The 20,418-nt window shown below is 52.1% G+C and overlaps 1 protein-coding gene across 7 annotated transcripts in view; it reads left to right on the forward strand.

The window, feature by feature from the left end:
• The window catches only part of GNB1L (G protein subunit beta 1 like), a 59,137-nt gene that overhangs the window by 36,553 nt on the left and 2,166 nt on the right, over positions 1-20,418 (forward strand). For 6 of the 7 annotated variants that reach the window (XM_049101877.1, XM_049101880.1, XM_049101876.1 and 3 more), the window contains 2 exons: positions 1,971-2,069; positions 6,727-6,942. In XM_049101877.1, coding sequence (XP_048957834.1) covers positions 1,971-2,069; positions 6,727-6,942 — 315 coding nt within the window. The remainder of the gene's footprint in view (positions 1-1,970; positions 2,070-6,726; positions 6,943-20,418) is intronic. The other variant, XM_049101881.1, reaches the window with a different exon arrangement.

Consider the following 20,418-nt stretch of genomic DNA (forward strand, 5'->3'; position numbering starts at 1 on the left):
CAAGTGTCCTGCTCCCCGGCAGTTCGATCGTGGCCATGCAGACCGTCCCGTCACAGCACAGATGTGGGTCGGCTACGTGGGCTCTAAAGCAGCAGAGGCATAGACCGTCCACACAGCTGACAGCGTGCTGCTTTGCGCTCGCACAGGGCTAGGTGCCCAAGTGTCCTCACTGCAGGGAGTATTTCTTTCTCTGTCCCGTGGAGCACCAGGCCTCTGGGTGAGCAGGCCCTGGCCGGGGCTCACAGGCTTCCTGCAGCGTCCACAGCCGGCTCTCAAGCCACAAGCCCGTAACTCAGTCGCTAGTCCTCACTGCCAAGGACCCAAGGGCTCCAAAAGCCCACTCTCCCTTCTCCTGGGTTTTCCCCTTACTTCTGGGCCATACTTAGGTACCACTGTGTCTTGGTCATCATGTGACTTCTCTCTTGTGTTTCTCTTTGTTTTGTCAGAGCTTCTCCTTGAGCATCTTTGCTGTTCAGGGGCTCCTTCTCGCAGCCTCTTGTTTCATGACAGTAATAACCACACACATCACTTAGGGTCTTTTCTGTCTCCTTTGTGGGCAGCGAGGGCTGTGGTGGCCAGCATGGACACTGATCCTGCAGGCCCAGCAGATGGTGGGGGAGCCTATGTGCAGGTGTGTACATAGGTGTGCCTGTTTGTACGCACGTGTGTGCACTCTGCTGTGAGCCCCTCCTCTATGCCAGGATACCTTGTCAGCCTCTGGTGAGAGTCCTGCTTCCCCCACGCAGGCCCGTAGCTGAGAGTGCCAGGCTGTGCCTCTGGCTTTCCACCCTGCCTTCAGTGTGCCCTCAGACAGACCCACCGTGCAGGTAGCCGATCTGGAACTCACACTCAGGGCTTAATCTCAGGCCTTGGGCTGGTTCTCTCATGTGGGCTATGAGGGCAGCCTGGCTCAGACCCACATGCCTCCGGTTTACTGGGCGTCAGACAGCATGCCACCTGTCCCTTTAACGCCCCCAACCCCTCTGCACCTCAGACTCTTCATCTGCAGACCAAAGAATGTCCTCTTGTTGGCAAGGGATGATGTGTGGCTCCACGATGGCTGCACGTTGTTGTGACGTTATCAGTACAGCCCCTCTCGCCAGTTTCAAGGGGAGCCTCCCCAACGTGAAGCAGTAGCCCTGCCTCGCTCGGGATCCCCTCCACCTCCAAGTACCACAGGAGGGGGCGCCCTTGTCCCTGCTTGGTGGATGAGGGAGATGAAGCACTGGGGATGCAGATGCCCACTTCTCATGGCTGCAGCTGTCCCCTGCAGATGGCGTGGGGAAGAGGTGGACAGGCCTGAGTGTGACCTGGCTACGTGCACCAGAAAGGCACATCTTCCAGCCTAGGTGCTGGAGGGCTTGCCCCTGCATTCAGGTGACACAAAACACCACCGTGGTGCCCAGGAGAGAGGTGCCCAGTAGAGAGGTGCCCAGTAGAGAGGTGCCCAGTAGAGAGGTGCAGGGTGCTGGGAACGGCCTGGCCCCAAACAACTCTGTGCACACCGGGTTCATTTCCTAGTCTTGCTGCCGGTCCCCCAGTATTCCCTGTGCACCTCTGTAAACCATTTGATGTGCCTGAGATGGTTCAGAGCTGTTCACATGCAAACCCACATCAGGAGAGAGGAGGAGGCAGAGATAAGGAGGATGGGCAAACTGAGTCAGTGCCAAGCAAGCCTCCTGCTCAGTGGAGAGGTGAAATCGGGAGAGGCTGGAGGCGGCTGCCAGGTGGTGATGCTGGTTAGAGGGACACGCCGGTCACCCAGAAATGACGTGTGAGTTTCACAACACCCAGCAGCGCCGGGGCCCACGAGCCCGTGCGGCCTAATTAGGAGGCTCGGCTCCCAGGTTCCTGCGGGCAGCAGACAGAAACTCGCAGCAGCCTTGGCTAATCGCCTTAAAAGTCTCTTGTTTGTATAGCACAGGCTCGACTTGGCGCCGGCCCAAATCAACTTGTTTTCTTACTGTCAGGTTCAGATTCTGGAGATGCCATCCAAGACGTCAGTGTGCACCCTGAAGCCCGAGGCAGATGCCAAGCCGGGCATGCCCATGTGCCTGGAGCTGTGGCAGGTAAGGCCCAGCGCACGCCAACCACGCCCTGCCAGCCACACCTTCCAGGGCCGTGAATCATGCCCCATTCAGGACTCGGTTTATCGTCACAGCAAAGGACACTTAGCGCCCTGGGAGTCCCTGCGCCTGCTGCCCTCCTGCTCCCGCTGCCGCTCCTGCAGACTGCCAGGGCAGGCCCGGTTTCTGCTGACCTCCGCGGGGCGCCCCCTGCCCGAGCCGAGCCGCGCGGAGGGACGACCGGGTCAGCCGAGCAGCGCCCCACCGAGGGCGTCCTGCTCGGCAGTGAGCGGCCCGCGGCCTGCAGCCGTGCGCGGGGCTGGCCAGGGGGGAAGTGCTGACTAACCCGGCAAGCCTGCCTGGGCCCCGCGTTGCTTGGGATTACTTTTTGTTACTTCTTTGCCGCAGAGGCAGGAGTGGGCTTAACATGCGGACTTTCCCTGTGGCCGCACTTGGCATTTCTGAGTCCCAGCCATTTCCCCCTCTAGTCTATTCTTTCTGATTAGAGAGGGTCGGAGGGCATCTCCTGGGGCTGGCAGCTGAAGCCAGGGACCGCGGAGTGGGTCGCATGCCTGAGCCCTGGCAGGATGGGTTTCGGCTCTGAGACCAAGAGTGAGACCTTGAGAGGGGTCCTCCTGGGCCTGCCCACCTGCCTCTATTACAAGCCCCGTCCCTCCTCAAGGCACAGCCCCCTCCCTGCCACCCGAGTCAGCAATGCTCCAAGTGTACCTTTCTGTGTCTCAGGGCTGCTCGTATTTGGGGCAGCAAAGCCAATGGTCTGGGGTGTGCACCTGGGAAGAAGCCCAGGCAGTGTCTCTGCTGGGCAGAAACCGTGGTGGCTAGGTCATTGACCAGTGCCTGCCTTGGGGAGTGCTGCTCATAGACGTCTTCCCAGCTCTGTGCAGTTCAGCAGCACCTTCTGGAAGCCGCGCTGAGCTGCCTGAGATCAGGAGGAGGGGATCCTGCCGCACTGCTGGTTTGAGCTTTACACAAGATGGGCTTGGCACTTTAGAGATGTCTGTGAGACCAACAGCACCCACAGGGCCAGGCACCCTAGAGACCTTGCCCCACGCTTTTTGTCCCTCCAGGGACCTGCACCTTCTTGCCATTGGTTCCCCTACTGCAGCTTCTTAACCATTGGAGTTTGTTTCTAATTGGAAATCTCTGATGAGCTGCTCCTGTGGTGTCCTGCCGCTGCAGCACGTCCCAGAGAGGAGCCCACAGGGAGCTGAGCTGGGGGGGCTCCAGGAGGCTTGCCTGAATGACGTGCTTCTGGCACCTGCAGGTTTGCGGTGGGGAACGCCCCGAGGCCATGACGCCTGGGGTTGTGGTGTGGCACTCACACTCCCGGGCAGGGCATTACGGCTGCATCCGCTCACACTCTGCTCCCTGGAAACACTGTCATTGCGTAATCATGTAAAAATTCCAGCAGAAAAATGTGTAGAAATGGGATGTACAAACTTGTTAAGGTAATTAATACAGTTGACAGAAGGACAAATCGAGTTTTTGTTAGTTGATACAGATCCAACGCAAAGCATTCTGTTAAAAAAAAAAGTTGACATTAATTTGAAATGTCCTTTTTTTCTCTCCAAACCTGAAGGTCCGGGTTGTAATTTATTAATCTGAGTGTGGCAGAGGAGCCTGACAATTCTCAGTGAAACATTCAGATGTATTCTCTTTTTTTAGAGTTTGAGAGCGTGCGCGCGAGCACATACATGCACACACACGAGTAGGGGTAGGTAGGGCAGAGGGAGAAGCAGACTCCCCGCTCATCGGGGAGCTCCACACAGGGCTCAATCCCAGGACCCCGGGAGCACGGCCTGACCCGAAGGCAGGCAGACACTTAACCACCGAGCCACCCAGGTGCCTCATATTCCTGTTTTGCTCTTCCAGGCAGCTGACTTGTAAAGGTCAGGAATATGTCTCACAGCAGCCCTGAGTGCAGGCTCCAGACCCTGGGCCTTGGGTCCCCTCTAGTGAGCTGGGCAATCCCCACAGGGCTGGTCCCAGGAGGTGCTGTAGGCGGGGCCTGCCTGCCAAAGTCCCTGCCAGCGCGCCCAGAGACAGGAGAGGACACAAAGTCCTTGTGGCAACTTCAGATCCTCACCCCATGGATTAGCCTATCACCAAAGGCCTAAGGCCATGAGACCGCTGCTCTGCCTATGCTGTCACTGGGGGCCACGGGCCACAGCACAGGGTGGGCAGCAGCCATCAGGGCTGGAGCTCAGGAGTTGGTCACCCTTGGCAACCGAGATGAGCCCTGCATGTCAGTCTGACTCCTGATTCAGTCACCCTGTGACACTTGGATAGGTGATGAGTAGCATGCAGCTGAGGTGCTCAGAACCCAGAGACCAGAGGCATCATGTGGACCCGGGCTACAGAGACAGACCAAAACCAATGTGCTGGTACTGGGAGGAGCCCCAGATGAGGGAGAATGTGCCCAGGGGATCAGAGGAGCAGGGCCCTGGGGGCAGAGGGTGAGAGGGAGGCTGGGTGGAGACAGGGTAGGTGGGAGGCAGGCCACAAGACAGATCACTGTCCTGGGGGAACAGACCCAAGTGGGTCCTAGGCGGGTTCCTCAGAGCTAGCCTCCAGGGTGGGCTCCAGCAGGTCTGCCCTAGGGGGTTGGCATGGGTTTCTGGTCCGCATGTAGACAGCGCATCAGGCTATTCTCAACTGGCTCCCACCATCCCAGGTCCGGGTCATGGCAGGAGGCCTTTTCTGGAGAGGCACAGCTGTCTGGAAGGAGGTGCTTGAGCAGAGGTGCTGACCACTTTTAAAACACCCTGTACATCTCTGGAGAAAAGCAATATAAATCATTTTATACCACAACACTAATTTCCAATTGGGTGACTTGAAAGATACCAAAGCGGAGCTCTTCCCCATTACAGAACTAGAGAGACCTCAGAGAAAGGTACCGACACTCATGGCTTCGCACGGGAGGCCAGATGGAGGCAGTGACCACGCTCCACTGCTCTCAACCTTGGTCCCTCCAGGGCAGGCACCACCAGCACTGGGCACACACAGGACCCATATCCTGACTGCTTGCCCCGTCGGGCCCCCTGGAGAGGCCCCAAGGATGGGCACAGGCAGCCACAGGCCAAGTGAAGCTAAGGAGCCTTTCTTTGTATGAACATGTAGTATCCTCAGAAAAAGTCTAGCTAGCAGACTAGCTCTGGCCTGGGAGGCTTCGCTGTGCTGTGGGCAGGTCTTCGTGGCTGTGTCCTTGCCATCCCCTGGCACCTCCACCTCCTTCTGATCAAAGTGCTGGTCTGCATCAGGCTTCCCCCGGCTCCCATCACTAACCAGGGCCCCGGTGACGTACACCACACCCTAAAGCCTCAGTTTCCCCTTCTGATGCACAGAGAGAGCCCTGCTTCCGTGTGTAGAGGGAGTAGTATCCACTCATGAGACACAGGCCCTGTGACTTCTGGCTAAACCCTGTCACCTTGCTTAGCTGAGCAGAGGTTCTCTCTGGGCGCTCTTGAATGTTGTGGAGAGGCACTCCGTGTGATGTGCACTACGTCTGGGCCCGGAGCCCCTCTGGGCAGATGGAAGCACCCACACAGTTCCTAAACAGGAGCTCCAGCAGGTGGGCAAGGAGAGCCTCCATGGTGCTGTGGCTCCTGTCAGCCCACGACCAGTGAGGCCCAGGCACTCTGCGCAGCGCCAGCCTGGCCGCCAGCAGGGGACTGTCCTGGGAGTTGCAGGTGACCTGGGAGATAGCCTCAATGACCAGCTCCCCCACCCCAGGACCCCATTCTTACCATTGACCATCCAGGGCTGGGGTCCAGGCCCAGAGTTCCCCGAGGCTCTTGGAAAATCCACTGGGGAGGGGATGTGCTTAGTTATTTCTGACACTTGAGTGACACAAACCCCAGGCAGCTCAGCAGGAAATGCAGAGAGGAGTGAAGAGCAAAAGGTATCAGCTGGCCTGTGCTTTGCCCCCGAAGCAGCCTGGGTCGCTGTCCCAGAGACCGGGCACCAAGCGTGGGGCTGCCGCTCTCGGTGCCGGGGTGACAGGGGATCTCGCGGCGCTCCCCTGGAGTGGTTGCTGGGGCTAGATAAACGAGGCGTCTGTCCCGGGTGCCCAGCCCTCTGACCCGCGTCCTCATTCATCACAATAGCTCAGGGCCGGCGGAGCTCGGCTCACACCAGTCAGCGCCCTGGCGACTCACCAGGCCTGGGGGGGTGGGGGGCTTCCGCGGCGACATTGACAAAGCACAGAAAGTTCATTTTTCATTGAGATGGAGCTCGCGATTTCCTTTGGCTGGCAGTTCTAGACAGGTGACCGGCCTCACGAAGGGGTGGCCGCAAGTCTCAGCCTGCAGGAGGGAGGCAGGAAGACGCAGCAGCACCCGGCCGGGTGAGCAGGGGCACGGCAGCGGGAGGCGGGGCGCCGCGCTGGGCGACCTCGGGCCCTGTGCCCTGCAGCCTCGGTCCTCGGAGCCCCCCAACAGCGGCCCGTGCCAGCCCGGCAGCGCTGGCGTCTGCAATCCGGGGAGGGGGGCACGCAGAGCCTCCGAACTGTTACCGCCCCTGGAGGACACGGGGCCCGGCTCCCCAGCCAGGCCACTCCGCTGGCCCCCTCTCTGGAGCCCCTTCTCCCCGCGAACGTACCAGGAACCTTTGGGAGCTGACTGCTGCGCTGTCCCCGCAGGCCGACTCCAGTCCCCGCCCACTCCTCCTGGCCGGCTATGAGGACGGATCGGTGGCCCTGTGGGACGTCTCTGAGCGGAAGGTGTGCAGCCGCGTCGCCTGCCACACGGAGCCCGTCATGGGCTTTGACTTTGACTCCCAGAAGGCCAGGGGCGTCTCGGGCTCCGCGGAGAAGGCGCTGGCTGTCTGGAGCCTGGATGAGCAGCAGGCCCTGCAGGTCAGTGCGCCAGACCCGAGGTGTCATTTATCCTGCTTTGCACTAACAGTCTGATAGGCTGAAACAATATTTAGGCATGAAGAGGAGTTGTTGCAGATCCCTGGCTAATTAATCACTGCGAGGCGGGGTGCAGGCCAGCCTGTCCGCAGGGCCGGCGCAGGAAGAAGGGGGCGTGGGCGTTTGTGAACCGTTCACATGGTTTGGGTTTCTCTCAGACCTTGGGTTAACAGCAGTCACGTCTTGTCCATCTAGAGAAAAGGCATGTAAAGTCCGGGAGTAGGCAAGTCCATTTGCAAAAACTCAGAGGAATTCGGTCAGTAAGGAACTGATTAATCAACCAAAACCAACCCAGTGTGGAGAAATCCACGGAGTCACGCCCCCGGGGCAGTGTGCAAGCCAACCCCCGGGAAGCGGTTCCTCACTGCCAGCCACAATGGGGAAGGGGTGTGAGGCCTCGGGGCGGAGCTGGGCGTTGCGGAAACCCTTCCCATAAGCTCTCCATGGACTTTCCCACATGGCTCGCGGAGCACTTGGGGGCCAGGTCTGGGCCTGTGGCTGGTGCTCAGCATGCACTGGCCCAGCCTGCACCCTCAGCCCTGTCTGGGGCCTGGCGGGAGGACTTGGGGGGTGGGGAGCCTCCTGTCCAGGCCTCACACTAGTGCAGGTACCAGGGGATGAGATGTGCTGTGCCTCTTGGCCCCGGGAGGGTGGCCTGGGTGCATTCCAGTGTCTTGTGGTGGCCAAGGAGTCCCCATTAACCAGGAAGCCTTGGAAGGCTGAGACTTGGCCACTTGGCTGGCGAGTAGAAGCTACTGTAAACCCAGGTCTGGTGGGGGAACATGTTCCCTACTGCGAGACGTGTGGCCGTGGGGGAGATTGCCAGCAGAAGCAGCAGCAGGCTGGCCTCCTGGCCTCACCTGGACGCTCAGCGCTGGAGTCCTGGAGGACAGGACTGCCCTCCTCTGCAGGAGCTGTGGTGGGGACAGGAGGCTGAGGAAGAAGGGGTCTCCCCTCACCAGGTGGTAAAGCCTGGTCGCCTAGCCTGGCAAGCCTGCCTCACTTCACCCTCCAGCCTGGGCCCGCACAGCCAGAGGAAGAAGCCCTGGGTAGGCACATGGGTTGGAGAGGGGAGGAGCCGGCCCCAGAGAAAATCAGGGCACGCTGCGGTGCCTAGCAGGGATGCAGCATCGCCACCAGGTCATCCCGCAAGAGGGACAGAATGAGGACAGCTGGGGCAGACGTTTCACATGGTGGGTGAGGAGTCCTGGGCAAGATGGAAACTGAGTCGGAGCGAGGCAGGAGGTGCTAGAGAGAACAGTGACGCACATAGAGGCCCAGGGATGGACACAGCTCAGGTGCAGTGAGACCTGCGAGGAGCCCCTTCACGTGGAAGCTGGAGTTGGGGCCGGCATCCGACAGAGAATGATCCTGTCCGAGAACGGGGGTGAAAACCGGCACAAGTGGCGAGCAGCAGCCGGGGTGCAACTGCCGGCTGTCCTGGTGTGAGGCTGCCAGTGTCTCAGTGACCTGAGGGTGGGGAGCAGCCAGCCAGCCAGAGGAGGGAAGGAGCGGTCACATGTGATGTTTGGGTACACGGTGCACATTCATGCTTCCCTCGCACTGCTCCTTCCCAGCAGATCAGCTCGTGCCAGTACATGGCTGACTTGCAGTAAAGCCAACTACCCATCCGTCCTCTGTCCTTCTGTTGTTCCCCATGGGAAGGGGGTTAGACAGGCGTCCAAATGGAGCCAGGCCCAGCTGTGGCAGGGCAGAGCTTCTCATGCCTCCACCCCAGAGGAAGGGTCCCAAGGCCTTGGAACGGTGGACCTTAGAGGGGATGGGGTGACTGTCATCATGATGGCTGTGGTCTTTAAGACGGGGGCACAGCCAGTATAGTGCTGGGTCTTTACATCTTCACTGGGTGCCGAGCCCAGCCAGGTGGGCCTTGGCGTTCTCTCTTGCTCCCCTCCTTCCTGCTCCTCCATCCTGCTGGAGACCAGGCAGGGCCCCCAACTTCCCACTGCGGGGTCCAGTGCCCCACCCCGCTGTGGCTTGAATCAGCCTGACCTTGTAAAGGCTGAAGACTCAGGTGGCTTCCCTGAGAACCCCACCCCGTCGGCAGTATCCCCAGGACCCCTGAAAGGGTCCCCTCTGGCCAACCTGGTCCAGATCTGCCTGGTGTCTGCTGGCTTGTTTGGGAAACAGCTGCTGGAACTTAAGACTTAAATTTATGAGGCATGTTCCAGTCCAGAGATGAACTTTTACTGTAGTGATGAACTGAAAAGTTAAAGCACAGGGGATTATTAATGAATTTGAAAGTTAAAGCAGAAGGGGAGCCAGGCATTGTGGACTGGACGTGGTGGTTACGGGACGGTGTTGCGCCGGGCGAGGGGCCAGGCTCAGCAGTGCACATCAAAGCAGGAGGATGGTGCTCCTGCCACTGGGCACGGCCCCTGAGAATGGCTGCGTTGCCCGGAGACGAGGGCACATCCGGTTCAGAGCTGGCCTCAGAGGCCCTGGAGATTCTCAGGTGGTGGCGCACAGGCCTCCAGGGAGGAAGCATCAGGGGCCGACATCCACGGGCCTCCACGGGCATCCTCACCCCGAGGCCCTCAGTGCACCGCGCTGGCCCACTGACGCGGCCGCCCGCCCTGGCCCTCGAGCCACGTGGGCACAGATGTGCCTCACCTCTCAGCCTGCTGCTGCAGTCTCTAATGAGCCCAAATCAATCTCTCCCGGGCGGGCGCTGGGAGCAGAGACGCAGATGAGGTTTCCCGCAGCAGAGCGTGGGTAATGGGAACCAGATGGCGGCCGCGCCGCGTGCACATTCCTGGCACCTGAGGTCATGTGCTGTGAGAGCCACTAGTGGCCAGGGATCCTTCCCAGAGGGTCCTCATCCAGAATGGGTGAGGCCAGGGGCCATGGCAGTGACCGGGAGCCTTTGGCCACCCTCATCAGGATGTCGTGGCCTCGGGGGCACGTGGTGATGGCTGGGCCACTCGCCTGCCTTCCAGAGGTGGCTTTCCCTCCAGCCTCCAGGGGATTGGGCCTTGGCTGTCGTAGACACAGGTGGTGTGCAGACCTGCTCCTTCCTCCCACACTTGGGCAGGGCCCATGGCCTTGAAGCAGGGGCTGATTTACAGCCAGCAGTATTTTTAGGCCTTTAAGTAATATTGAGGCCCCCACCCCAGCCAGCCTGGGCCGGGAATCGGACCAACCACACTCCCCCGAACTACACCCAAGGCTGGTTGGCCAGGCATCCCCTTGTCCCGCTGTGTGTCCACGGCCCTCTTTCTCCCCAGCCCTGACCTCTAAAGTGTCAGTAGGACCTATGGGACAGGTAGGCAGGAGACTACAGGGCCCTGAGACCAAGCAAATTTTGGATACAATCCGGTGCCTCTCAGGAACGAGCAAGCCTGCCTTGCAGAGAAAATGCCCGCCCAGAGGGAAAGAGTGACCTATGGCCACTCAAAACAGACCCCTGCCAGCGTATGCAGAGATCGGGAGAGGAAGGGATGCCTGCCTCAGTTCTGGGGCTCCTGATACCCCAACACCATCAATAGCGGGGTAACCGGGGATGCAATTTAGTTTACGGAGACACAGACAGATGGCCCTGAACAACTCTTACTGACCCCACCACATGGGCACGGACATGCTCTGTAATGCAGAGAACCAGCAAGACTCCAGCTGCCATCACCATGAACAGACCCTGTTGGACCCTCCTCCTTCTCTTCGCTGTCCTTCTCCTCCTCCTCCTCCTCTTCCTCCTCAAGATTAGGTCGCCATCAAGGCTTCTGCTGCTGCGTCTCTTCATTCCTGCCAGGGGAGGCCACTTTGTGCCTCTGCTCCAGGACCAGAGTCACTCCTGCCCCCGTGGGCAGCACAGGGCACCTTAGCCCCTCCCAGGTGGCAACACCGGCGTGGAAGGCATTCTCTGCCCTGGACCCAACTTCCAGTGTGTGAGGACCATGGTTCAGGGGCCTCTATGGAAATTCAAATTCTTCTTCCACTTGCCTTGGGTTCTCGGTGATCATCAGCAGAGAGCGGACTTGAAAGCAGCCCTTTTCTATTAACAAATTCACAACAGAGATGGAATATGAAGGAGGTGACCCTGAAGCAGGGCCCCACGTGGGTTCCAGAGAGTCCAGGACTCGGAACCCAGAGGTCCCCTGGCTACCCCTGGCTTGGGACAAAGTCCACAGGAGAGAAAAGGATGAGCGTTGGTGATGATCATCAGTCCTCATTCCCAGCAGCCCTGTTCGGGTCCATGAGCGTGGAGAGGACTTCGGGCAGATGCACACCCTCACACACAGGCACACGTGGGATTTGCCCTCTCACATTTGCACGGTGGCCCCGGCTCCAGTCCTCCAGCTCCAGCAGGTGCCCCTGGTGGCCTGGACATCGTGGTCCACAAATCGGTAGAGCCAGGCACTGAATAGAGCCCTGGAAGAGTGGGAGGGGGTCCCTGACTGAGATGTGGGGTGGGCGTGGAGGTACCCGGACAGGTCGCTGCGGGGCTGCCCAAGTGCTGATCGCACCGGCCAGGAACCCAGGCCATGCCGAGTGGAGGCAGGGGCTGTAGCGAGCATCCTGGGTGTGCTACGGGTGGGACAAAGGGCCGAGTTTGCTGCCAGGTTTTGGTAGGTTCTCATCATATTAGATCCTCCTTCTACTCCTAGTGGGGAAAGAATTTGGATTGTGAATAGGCGTTGAGCTGTCAGACTCATGGCTTTTCTTAAATCAGTTAATGAATTGCATTATTTGGCTTTTATAATATCAAAACAACCATATAGTCCTAAAAGAGCATGTCCATGCCCATGTGATGGGGCCAGTAGGAGTTGTTCAGGGTCATCTGTCTGTGTCTCCGTAAACTAAATTGCACCCCCTCCCCGGTTACCCCGCTGTTGATGGTGTTGGGGTATCAGGAGCCCCAGAACTGAGGCAGGCATCCCCTCCTCTCCCGATCTCTGCATAAGTTGGCAGGGGTCTGTTTTGTGAGTGGCCATAGGTCATTCTTTCCCACTGGGGCAGGCGTTCTTTTTCCTGCAAGGCAGGCTTGATTTTCTTCTTGGACTGATTTATGAGGTTTCTTGATTTTTTTTTTTTTTTTTTTTTGGTTAAGTTGCCTTTTTCAAAGAATTTGTCTATGGGCATAAACACCTTCAAGGTATTTTCACACTGCCCTTTTGTAATTGTTTGAAATGACTGCGTAGACTCTGCTGTATTTACAGAACTGCCCTGGTTTTATCTGTGATCAGTCTTACCTTTGTTGATCTTTAAAAGCCTTTTTCTGTGTTCTCTATCGTATATCTATCGCTTATGGTTTGAAAGGAAAAAAAAAAAAGAAAAAGAAGGAAAAAAAATCCCTTTCTGTTTCATCATTTCTGCTCTGATCTTCCCTTCCTTCCTCCTGTGTCCTCTGGGCTTGGTCTGTTGCTCGGACTTGAACTAGGTATGGAGCACGCTTGTCCTCTGCCATCTGTCCCCCAGAGGCAGCGGAGGCCTGTCTGTAACCCTCTAGTTGGCCCAGGTTGGGAGATGTCAGCATCTTCATTCTTGTGTGTGTGTAGGGGGGAACCTGAGTTTTATTTGTTCTCTGACTGCTGAGCCAATCAGCGTTTTTATGTTCCCAAATGTTTGATTTTTTTTCTCCCCAGTTATTTTTTATTTTTCAATTTCTAACTTCATGCCGTTGTGGTCGGAGAATAAGGTCTGAATGATATCAGCTCTTTGAAATGTGGAGGCCAGTCCAGTTGACATAAGTATTCCACATGTGTGTGAGAGGGAAGTGCTTCTCGTTGCTGGATGCACGGCTGTACCTGCACACACTCGGGCAGCCCTGGCAGCCGTGCAGTCCCTGCGCTGTGCATGTGACCGGGTGTCTCTGGAAGGGCCAGGGAGACCCTGGTGCTGAGGCACGTCTTGGCAACTGTGCCTGCATCCTGTGCGTTCCTGCTTCTGCATTTCGAAGCTGGCTTAGGAACATACGAGTTTAGAATCTTCCCAGGGACTGAACTTTTATACTTTAGTGACTCTGAAAAAGATTTTCACCTAAAAGCCAATTTTGCCAATTGCTAATAGGGTTCATGCAAGATTTCTTCTGACTTTACTACTTCTTTTACAGCTTTTTTTTTTTTTTTTTCAATCTTCTGCTTTCAACTTTTCTTTAGATATAGGTATCTCTCTCACAGAGCTGGTTTTGCATACCAGCATCTTGTCGCTGCTCCTTTGTACCATAAATGTTGTCTGGGCATTCTTACTCTTCAAACACTCTTCTTCTTTCAGAAGCTGGGAAGGCCGCCCGCTAGGGAACGTTTAGTGGGGGCCTCTGAGTGTGAATCTGCATGTTGACGGTGCCCATAGTTCTGGGTGCTTGTGTGGGTTCGCTCGGGCCCTCCACTGGGCTGTGAGGCTGCGGGGGGGCAGAGGGGGGGTCAGTTCCCAGGCAACTCTCTAGCCTTTGTGGGTCTATCTCACTAGTTTTGATTTTGGTGTCTTCATTTTTATTCAGTTCATAATACTTTCTATTTCCCTTAGGATTTCTTCTTTGATCCAGTTGTTCCTCAGAAGTAGATTACTTAATTATCAAATATTTGTTGATTTTGTGGATATCTTTAATCCAGCTTAATTCTGCTGTCAGTGAAGGAACCTGCACAATGTCAGCATTTAGATATTTATTGAGGCTTGTGTTTGGCCCAGCACATGCTACGTTACATCTTGGTGAAGACGTGTGTTCTGCAGTTGTTGGGTGGAGTGTTCCGTCAGCGCGACCCCGGTCGAGGTGGTTGGTAGTGTTTGGATCTTCCTGCTGATATTTTCATCCAGTTTTCTGCCAGTTACGGAGTAAGGTCTTTGAATCTTTGAGGGTGGTCATGAATGTGCCTATTTCCCCCTTTCTGTCTTTGGGTTCATGAATTTTGAAGCACTGTCCCTACGCACATTTAAGATGGTTACCGCATCCTGCTGAGTGGTCATTGTGAAATATCCTTCTGAACCTCTTGTCATGTCTTTTCTGTTTTAATTGTAGCAATTTCCTTTTCTTTAAAAATTTTATTTATTAGTTCATGAGAGACACACAGAGAGAGGCAGAGACACAGGCAGAGGGAGAAGCAGGCTCCATGCAGGGAGCCCGATGTGGGACTCGATCCTGGGACTCCAGGATCACGCCCTGAGCCCAAGGCAGACGCCCGACTGCTGAGCCACACAGGTGCCCCCATAATTTGCTTTTTTTCATTGAAGTGCGGTTGACACACAATGAGTGGTTAGTTCCAGGTATAACACATCCTTGTCTTGGGGTCGGCTGGTCTGACACTAATGCAGCAGGAGCAGCTTTCTTGGGTTTCCCCTTTTTGAGTCATGTCTTATTTTCAACCTATGTCCATCTCTTTATTCTATTTTATTTTATTTTCAACCTATGTCCATCTCTTTATTCTATTTTATTTTATTTAAAAAATTTCATTTATTTATTCATGAGAGATACAGAGAGAGAGAGAGAGGCAGAGACACAGGCAGAGGGAGAAGCAGGCTCCATGCAGGGAGCCCGATGTGGGACTCGATCCTAGGACTCCAAGACCACACCCCTGGGCCAGAGGCAGGCGCTAAACCGCTGAGCCACCCAGGGATCCCCTGTCCATCTCTTTATGTTTAAAAAGCATCTTTTTGTAGTCTTGCTTTTTAATCCTTTCTAACAATCTTTGCCTTCTAATTGGAGCATTTAGCCTGTTTGTACTTAACGTAGTTATTGATGTGCGTGGCATGAAGTCTGCTACCTTGATATTTGTTTTCCACCCATCACCTCTGTTTTTGGCTCTGTTTTACTCCTTTCCTGCCTCCTTGTGTGTTAATCAAATATCCATTTCTGAGTTTTCCATTTTATTTCTCCTCTTGGTTTCTTTGATATAGTTCTTATCATTTTCTTCTGAGTGGCTACTTGCAGCTCACGGTACACATCATTGACGTACCCACCTCTACCCAGCCAGTGTTGCCACCCCGCTCCCCTGACTGGTGTCATCACCACATGCTAGAATGATCCCATATACCACCCTCCCACCCTATCTCCTGCTGCTGTTACACATTCTACTTCTATACGTCTTATAAATTCCACTTTACAATGTTACTGGTTTTGCGTTAAATCATCAGTTATTTCTAAAAACTTACAGGAAATAAAAAAGCATAATACAGTTGACCCTTGAACATTGGGTTTCAACCGTGCAGGTCCACTTATATGAAGACTTTTTTTTCCCAGTAGGTTCCATGTCCAGTGGGGAGCCCAGGTGTGGGGCTTGAACTCATAAACCTGAGATCAAGACCTGAGCTGAGATTGAAGACCCAGGTGCCCCCAGATTTTTTTTCTATAAGTACAGAATTATAAGTATATAAGTATAGTATTATAAATGTGTTTTCTCTTCCTTAAGATTTTATTAATATTTTTTCCTCCAGCTTAGTTTAGTGAGAGTATGCAATATATAATTCTTTAGTTAGAATATTCAATATATAATACATATAACATACAAAATATGTGTTAATTGACTGTTCATGTTATCAGTTAACAGTCAACAATAGGCCACTGGTAGTTTTGGGGGAGTCAAAAGTGATACATGGATTTTCAACTGCACAGGGAGTCAGCACCCCTAACCTACGTGTTGTTTAAGGGTCAACTGGAGTTTCTGTTCACCCATCTGTTACCATTTCTGGTGCTCTTTGTGTAGATCTGAGTTTCTGTCTGGTTTTATTTCCCTTTATCCAGAAGAACACCCTGTAGCATGTCTTGAAGTGTAGTTCTCCTGGCAAAAGATTCTCCAGCTTCTGTTTATGAACAATGACTATTTCACCCTCTTTTTAAAAAAAGAATTCTGCCTCGAGTGTCTAGGGATGGTGGTTTCATTTTTCTTCATGCACTTTAAAGGTGTTCCACTGTCATCTAGTGTCCATAGTTTCTAGTAAGAATTCATCGTGGCTTATCATTATTCCCAGACCCTCCATGCGGCTTTCAAGCATTTGTTCATCTGTGGTTTTTAGTACATTGACTCTCCTGGAACTTCCATGAGTTAGACAGTTGGATATCATTCCATAGTCCCTGAGGCTTTGTTCAGTTTTCTTCAGCCATTTTCCTCTTTCTTCTTCAGGTTGAATAATGTCTATTGATATGTCCTCTGGTTTACTGACTTTTTTTAATGATTAAAATCTGCCATTCTGCCTGTCCTACAAGCTTTTCATTTCAGTTGCTTTTTTAAAAAAGATTTTATTTATTCATGAGAGACACACAGAGAGAGGCAGAGACACAGGCAGAGGGAGAAGCAGGCTCCATGTGGGGAGGATCCCAGGACCCCGGGATCATGTCCCAAGCCAAAGGCAGATGCTCAACCACTGAGCTTCCCAGGCGTCCCTCATTTTAGTTATTAAGCTGCTCAGTTATACATTTTCTATTGTGGGTTCTTTTTTTTTTTTTTCCATAAAACACTGGTTTTTAGAACAGTTTTAGATTCACAGCAAAATTGAGAGGGAGGTACACACATATCCCACATGTCCCTTGCCCTCCACCCCCACGCATGCACAGCCTCCCACATTATCAGTGGCCCAGCAGAGTGGGACAACTGGTACAACAGGCAGGTGTACACTGACACACTATTACCCAGAGTCTACAGTTCACCGTGAGTTCACTCTTGGTGGTGTGCTTTCTGTGGGTTTGGACAAACATATAATGACATGTGTCCACCATTATAGTATCACATGCAGTGTCTTCACTGCCCTAAAAATCCTCTGTGCTCTGCCCAGTGATTCTTCCTCCCCCACTGACCCCTGACAACCACTGATTGTTTTGCTCTCTCTATGGTTTGGTTTTGCCTTTTCCAGAACGTCATATGGCTGGAATCATACAGTATGTCACCTTTCAGAATGGCTCCTTTCAGTGAGTGATATGCATTTAAGGTTCCTCTGTGTCTTTTATAGTTTGATAGCTCATTTCTTTTTGGCACTGAATAATATTCTGTTGTCTGGATGCACCACAGTGTATTTATCCATTCATCTATTAAAGGACATCTTGGTCGCTTCCTAAGTCTTGGCAATTATGAATAAAGCTGAATAAAACTGATGTGAAATATTTGGGGGTGGGGGGGAGAGGGAGAAGAGCGAATCTTAAGCAGATTCCACACCCAGCATAGGGCTTGACTCAGGGCTCAATCTCATGATCCTGAGGTCATGACCCGAGCTGAAATCAAGAGTCAGATGCTTAACTGACTGAGCCACCCAGGCCACCCCACAGTTTTTGTATGGATATAAAGTTTCAGCTCCTTTGGGTCAATATAAAGCATGCAATTTCTAGATCACATGGTGAGAGTACATTTAGTTTTGTTAAGACACCACCAAGCTGTCTTCCAAAGTGACTATAGTGTTTTGCATTCCCGCCAGCAGTGAATGTGGGTTCCTGTGGCTCTATGTCCTTGCCAGCACTTGGTGTTGTCAGTGTTCTGGATTTTGGCCATTCTGACAAATGTGTAGTGGGTATCTGACTATTTTTTTCTTGGTTATTGTTATTGAAGTATAGTTGACATACAGGGTTATCCTGGTCATTTTTCTAATTTGCATTTCCCCGGTAACGTGTGACGGAGGCCCTTCTCACGTGCTTACTTGTTGTGATCTTTGATGAGGTGTGTGTTACACACTTTCCCCCATTTTTTCATCAGGTTGTTTGTTTTCTTATTGTTGAGTTTTATTGTATGTTTTGGATAATAGTCCTTTATCAGGTGTGTCTTCTGCAAATATTTTCTCTTGTTCTGTCACTTGCCTTCTCATTCTCTTGCCAGTGTCTTTCACAGAACAGAAAGTCTTAATTTTAGTGAAGCTCAGCTTATCAATCCTTTCTTTCATGGATCGTGCCTTTGGGGGTGTATCTGAAATGTCATTGCAAAGCCCAGGGTCATCTAGATTTCTGTCTTATGTTACCTTTTATGATTTTTATAATGTTGCATTTTATATTCAGGTCTGTGATCCATTCTGAGTTATTTTTTGTGAATTAGAGGCGTGAGGTCTTTGTCTAGATTCATATTTTTGCACGTGGATGTCCAGTTTTTCCAGCACTGCTTGTTAAAAAGAGTCTCTTTTCCTTCGTTATGTTTCCTTTGCTCCTTTGTCAAAGATGAGTTGACTCTATTTATGTGGGTCTATTTCTGGGCTCTCTATTCTGTTTCTTTGATCTGTCTCTTCTTTCATCAATACCACACTGTCTTGACCACTGTAGCTTTATAGGAAGTCCCGAAGTCAGGTAGTGTCAGGCCTCCGACTTTGTTCTTCTCCTTTAACATAGTATGTTAGCTGTTCTGGGTTGATTCTTTTTTATAATCTCCATTTTTTTTCTGCTAATAATTCCTGTCTGTTCACTCATCAGGGCAATTGTTCCTTATAATTATTTGAATGCGTTTTCTTTCATTTTTTTGGAACATATTTAAATAGCTGCTTTAAAGTCTTTGATATGTTCAACATCTGTGCCATTCTGGGCCAGTTTCTATTTACTGCTTTTTTTTTTTTTCCAGTGGACTGGGGGTCATATATTCCTGCATCTTTGCATGTCTAATACATTTTTGTTTGTATGCTCAACATTGTAAGTGATACATGATAGAGACGCAGAATTCTAATCTTTTGCTCTGAAGAATATTTGCTTTTGTTCTTGCAGGCAGTTCAGTTACTGGCTGTTCACCTTGAGCTTGGGTAGTCTTGGGTTGATTCTCTGTTGGAGCAGATATGTGGAAAACCCAGGGTCTTTCCCAGGCTCCTCTGCCTCTCCTTCAGACTGTGCAGAGCTCCGTCCCTAGCATTGTTACAGTCGGTCCAGAATAGGCCCTACCTGAAGGTTTGGTCCTTATTCCCAAAGCAAGACCATTGTGGGATCTTAGCTGGTCCTGAGTTGTCAGGCAGTGTTTGTCTCAGGCTGACTGGATCCACGATCACTATTGATCTCCTGTTCGATTTAACCCTGCTGTAGTCACTGTCTGGTAAACCTCATGTGGTATCTGGAGTATACACAGCCCAGCTCTCACACAAGGACTGATCGGGAGCCCAGACACGACCTTCAGTCCGTCCCCCAGTTGCTTCCATGCTGCTGGCTCACCCCACAGACTGAGCTGCTCTAACTGCCCCCACACTCCGATCTCTGCCTCTCAGCTTCACGTGGCCTCTGTGCACCACGTAGATTCCGTAGTGGGGACGTTTCCCTGGGCAGATTGCTGCTAGAGTGTTTGGGGGGCTCACGTCATCAGCTGCCCCTCCCCACCTATTGTCCATGACCTGGACATGGTTGCTTGATATATTTTGTCCAGCTTGATAAGTTTAATAGCATGAGGACTGGTCTGGTCTCAGTTATACCATTATAGCTTTAGCCACATTCCTATTATTTTTGCTTCATGAACAATATGCCTATTTATCTCTAGGATAGTCATAGCTCTTCATTGTGAATTGTACCCTTTATCATTGATAAATATGGTACATAGTCTATCTTCATGCTTTTTTCTCTAAATTCAGTGTTTCCTATTACTGACATTGGATCCCCGTTTCTCTTGTCTGCACTCTCCTGGTATATCTTTGCCAATCATTCTTCTGGGGTCTCTCTTACACATAGCACAGATTTGGATTTAACTTCAGAATCTAATTTTAAATCTGTTGAGTATATTTTTGTGGAGAAATAAAAGGGCAAATACTAGGAAAACATGGCATCTAGTGTCAGCAGTGGGGAAAGAAGTAATGGTTTAATCATTACTTACAGTGGGTTGTCAAATAATCTCACAAGTATGAGGTTGACTATTGTATTGTAGGCCCCAAATGACAAAAGGTGAGTAAATCAGTGAATTTAACAGACATCACATCTCTCTCACTATCCTCCCATATTTCGGTTAGTTACATAACCGGTTCTATAGCCATAATCCACGTATTGTTTTAGATCTAATCCTACTGGTAAGTAGATTCCTTGCTTTGCCAGGTCATCTGCTAAAGTTCTCTTGTTATCTCTTATGAGACCAGAGTTAATCTTCCAGTCCTTCAAGAAGAGCTTACGGGAGCATATTCTTTAAGTTCTTACATGTTCAAAAATGCTTGTCTATTGTTTTTATACTTGAGCAGCAGTTTGGCTGGATATAAAATTCTTGGACCATGCCTCCCTTCATAGCCTCCATGTCTGCTGGCACAGAGGTGGCCAAGGAACATTTTGAGGACAGCCTAAACCTTACCTCACAATTGACATGATCTTTTTGCCTGACTGCCAAAACGGGTTTTTTAGCTGTTAATTCCAGTGATTTTCCTAAGGTCTATCTTAACACTGACATCCTATGTCTTGTCTTTAGATCTGGAGCATAAGGCTTTAATTATCTAGAAATTAAAATTTATTTTCGATATCACTGATGTTAGAGCACCGCTATCTTCCACGTCTGCTATTTTCTCTCCAGTCCATTGTAACTGTTTCCCTTCTTTCACTTTGCTCGCTTTTTATCA

This window comes from Canis lupus, chromosome 26 (genome assembly GCF_003254725.2).
Source record: "Canis lupus dingo isolate Sandy chromosome 26, ASM325472v2, whole genome shotgun sequence".
In the NCBI taxonomy this organism is placed as follows: domain Eukaryota; kingdom Metazoa; phylum Chordata; class Mammalia; order Carnivora; family Canidae; genus Canis; species Canis lupus.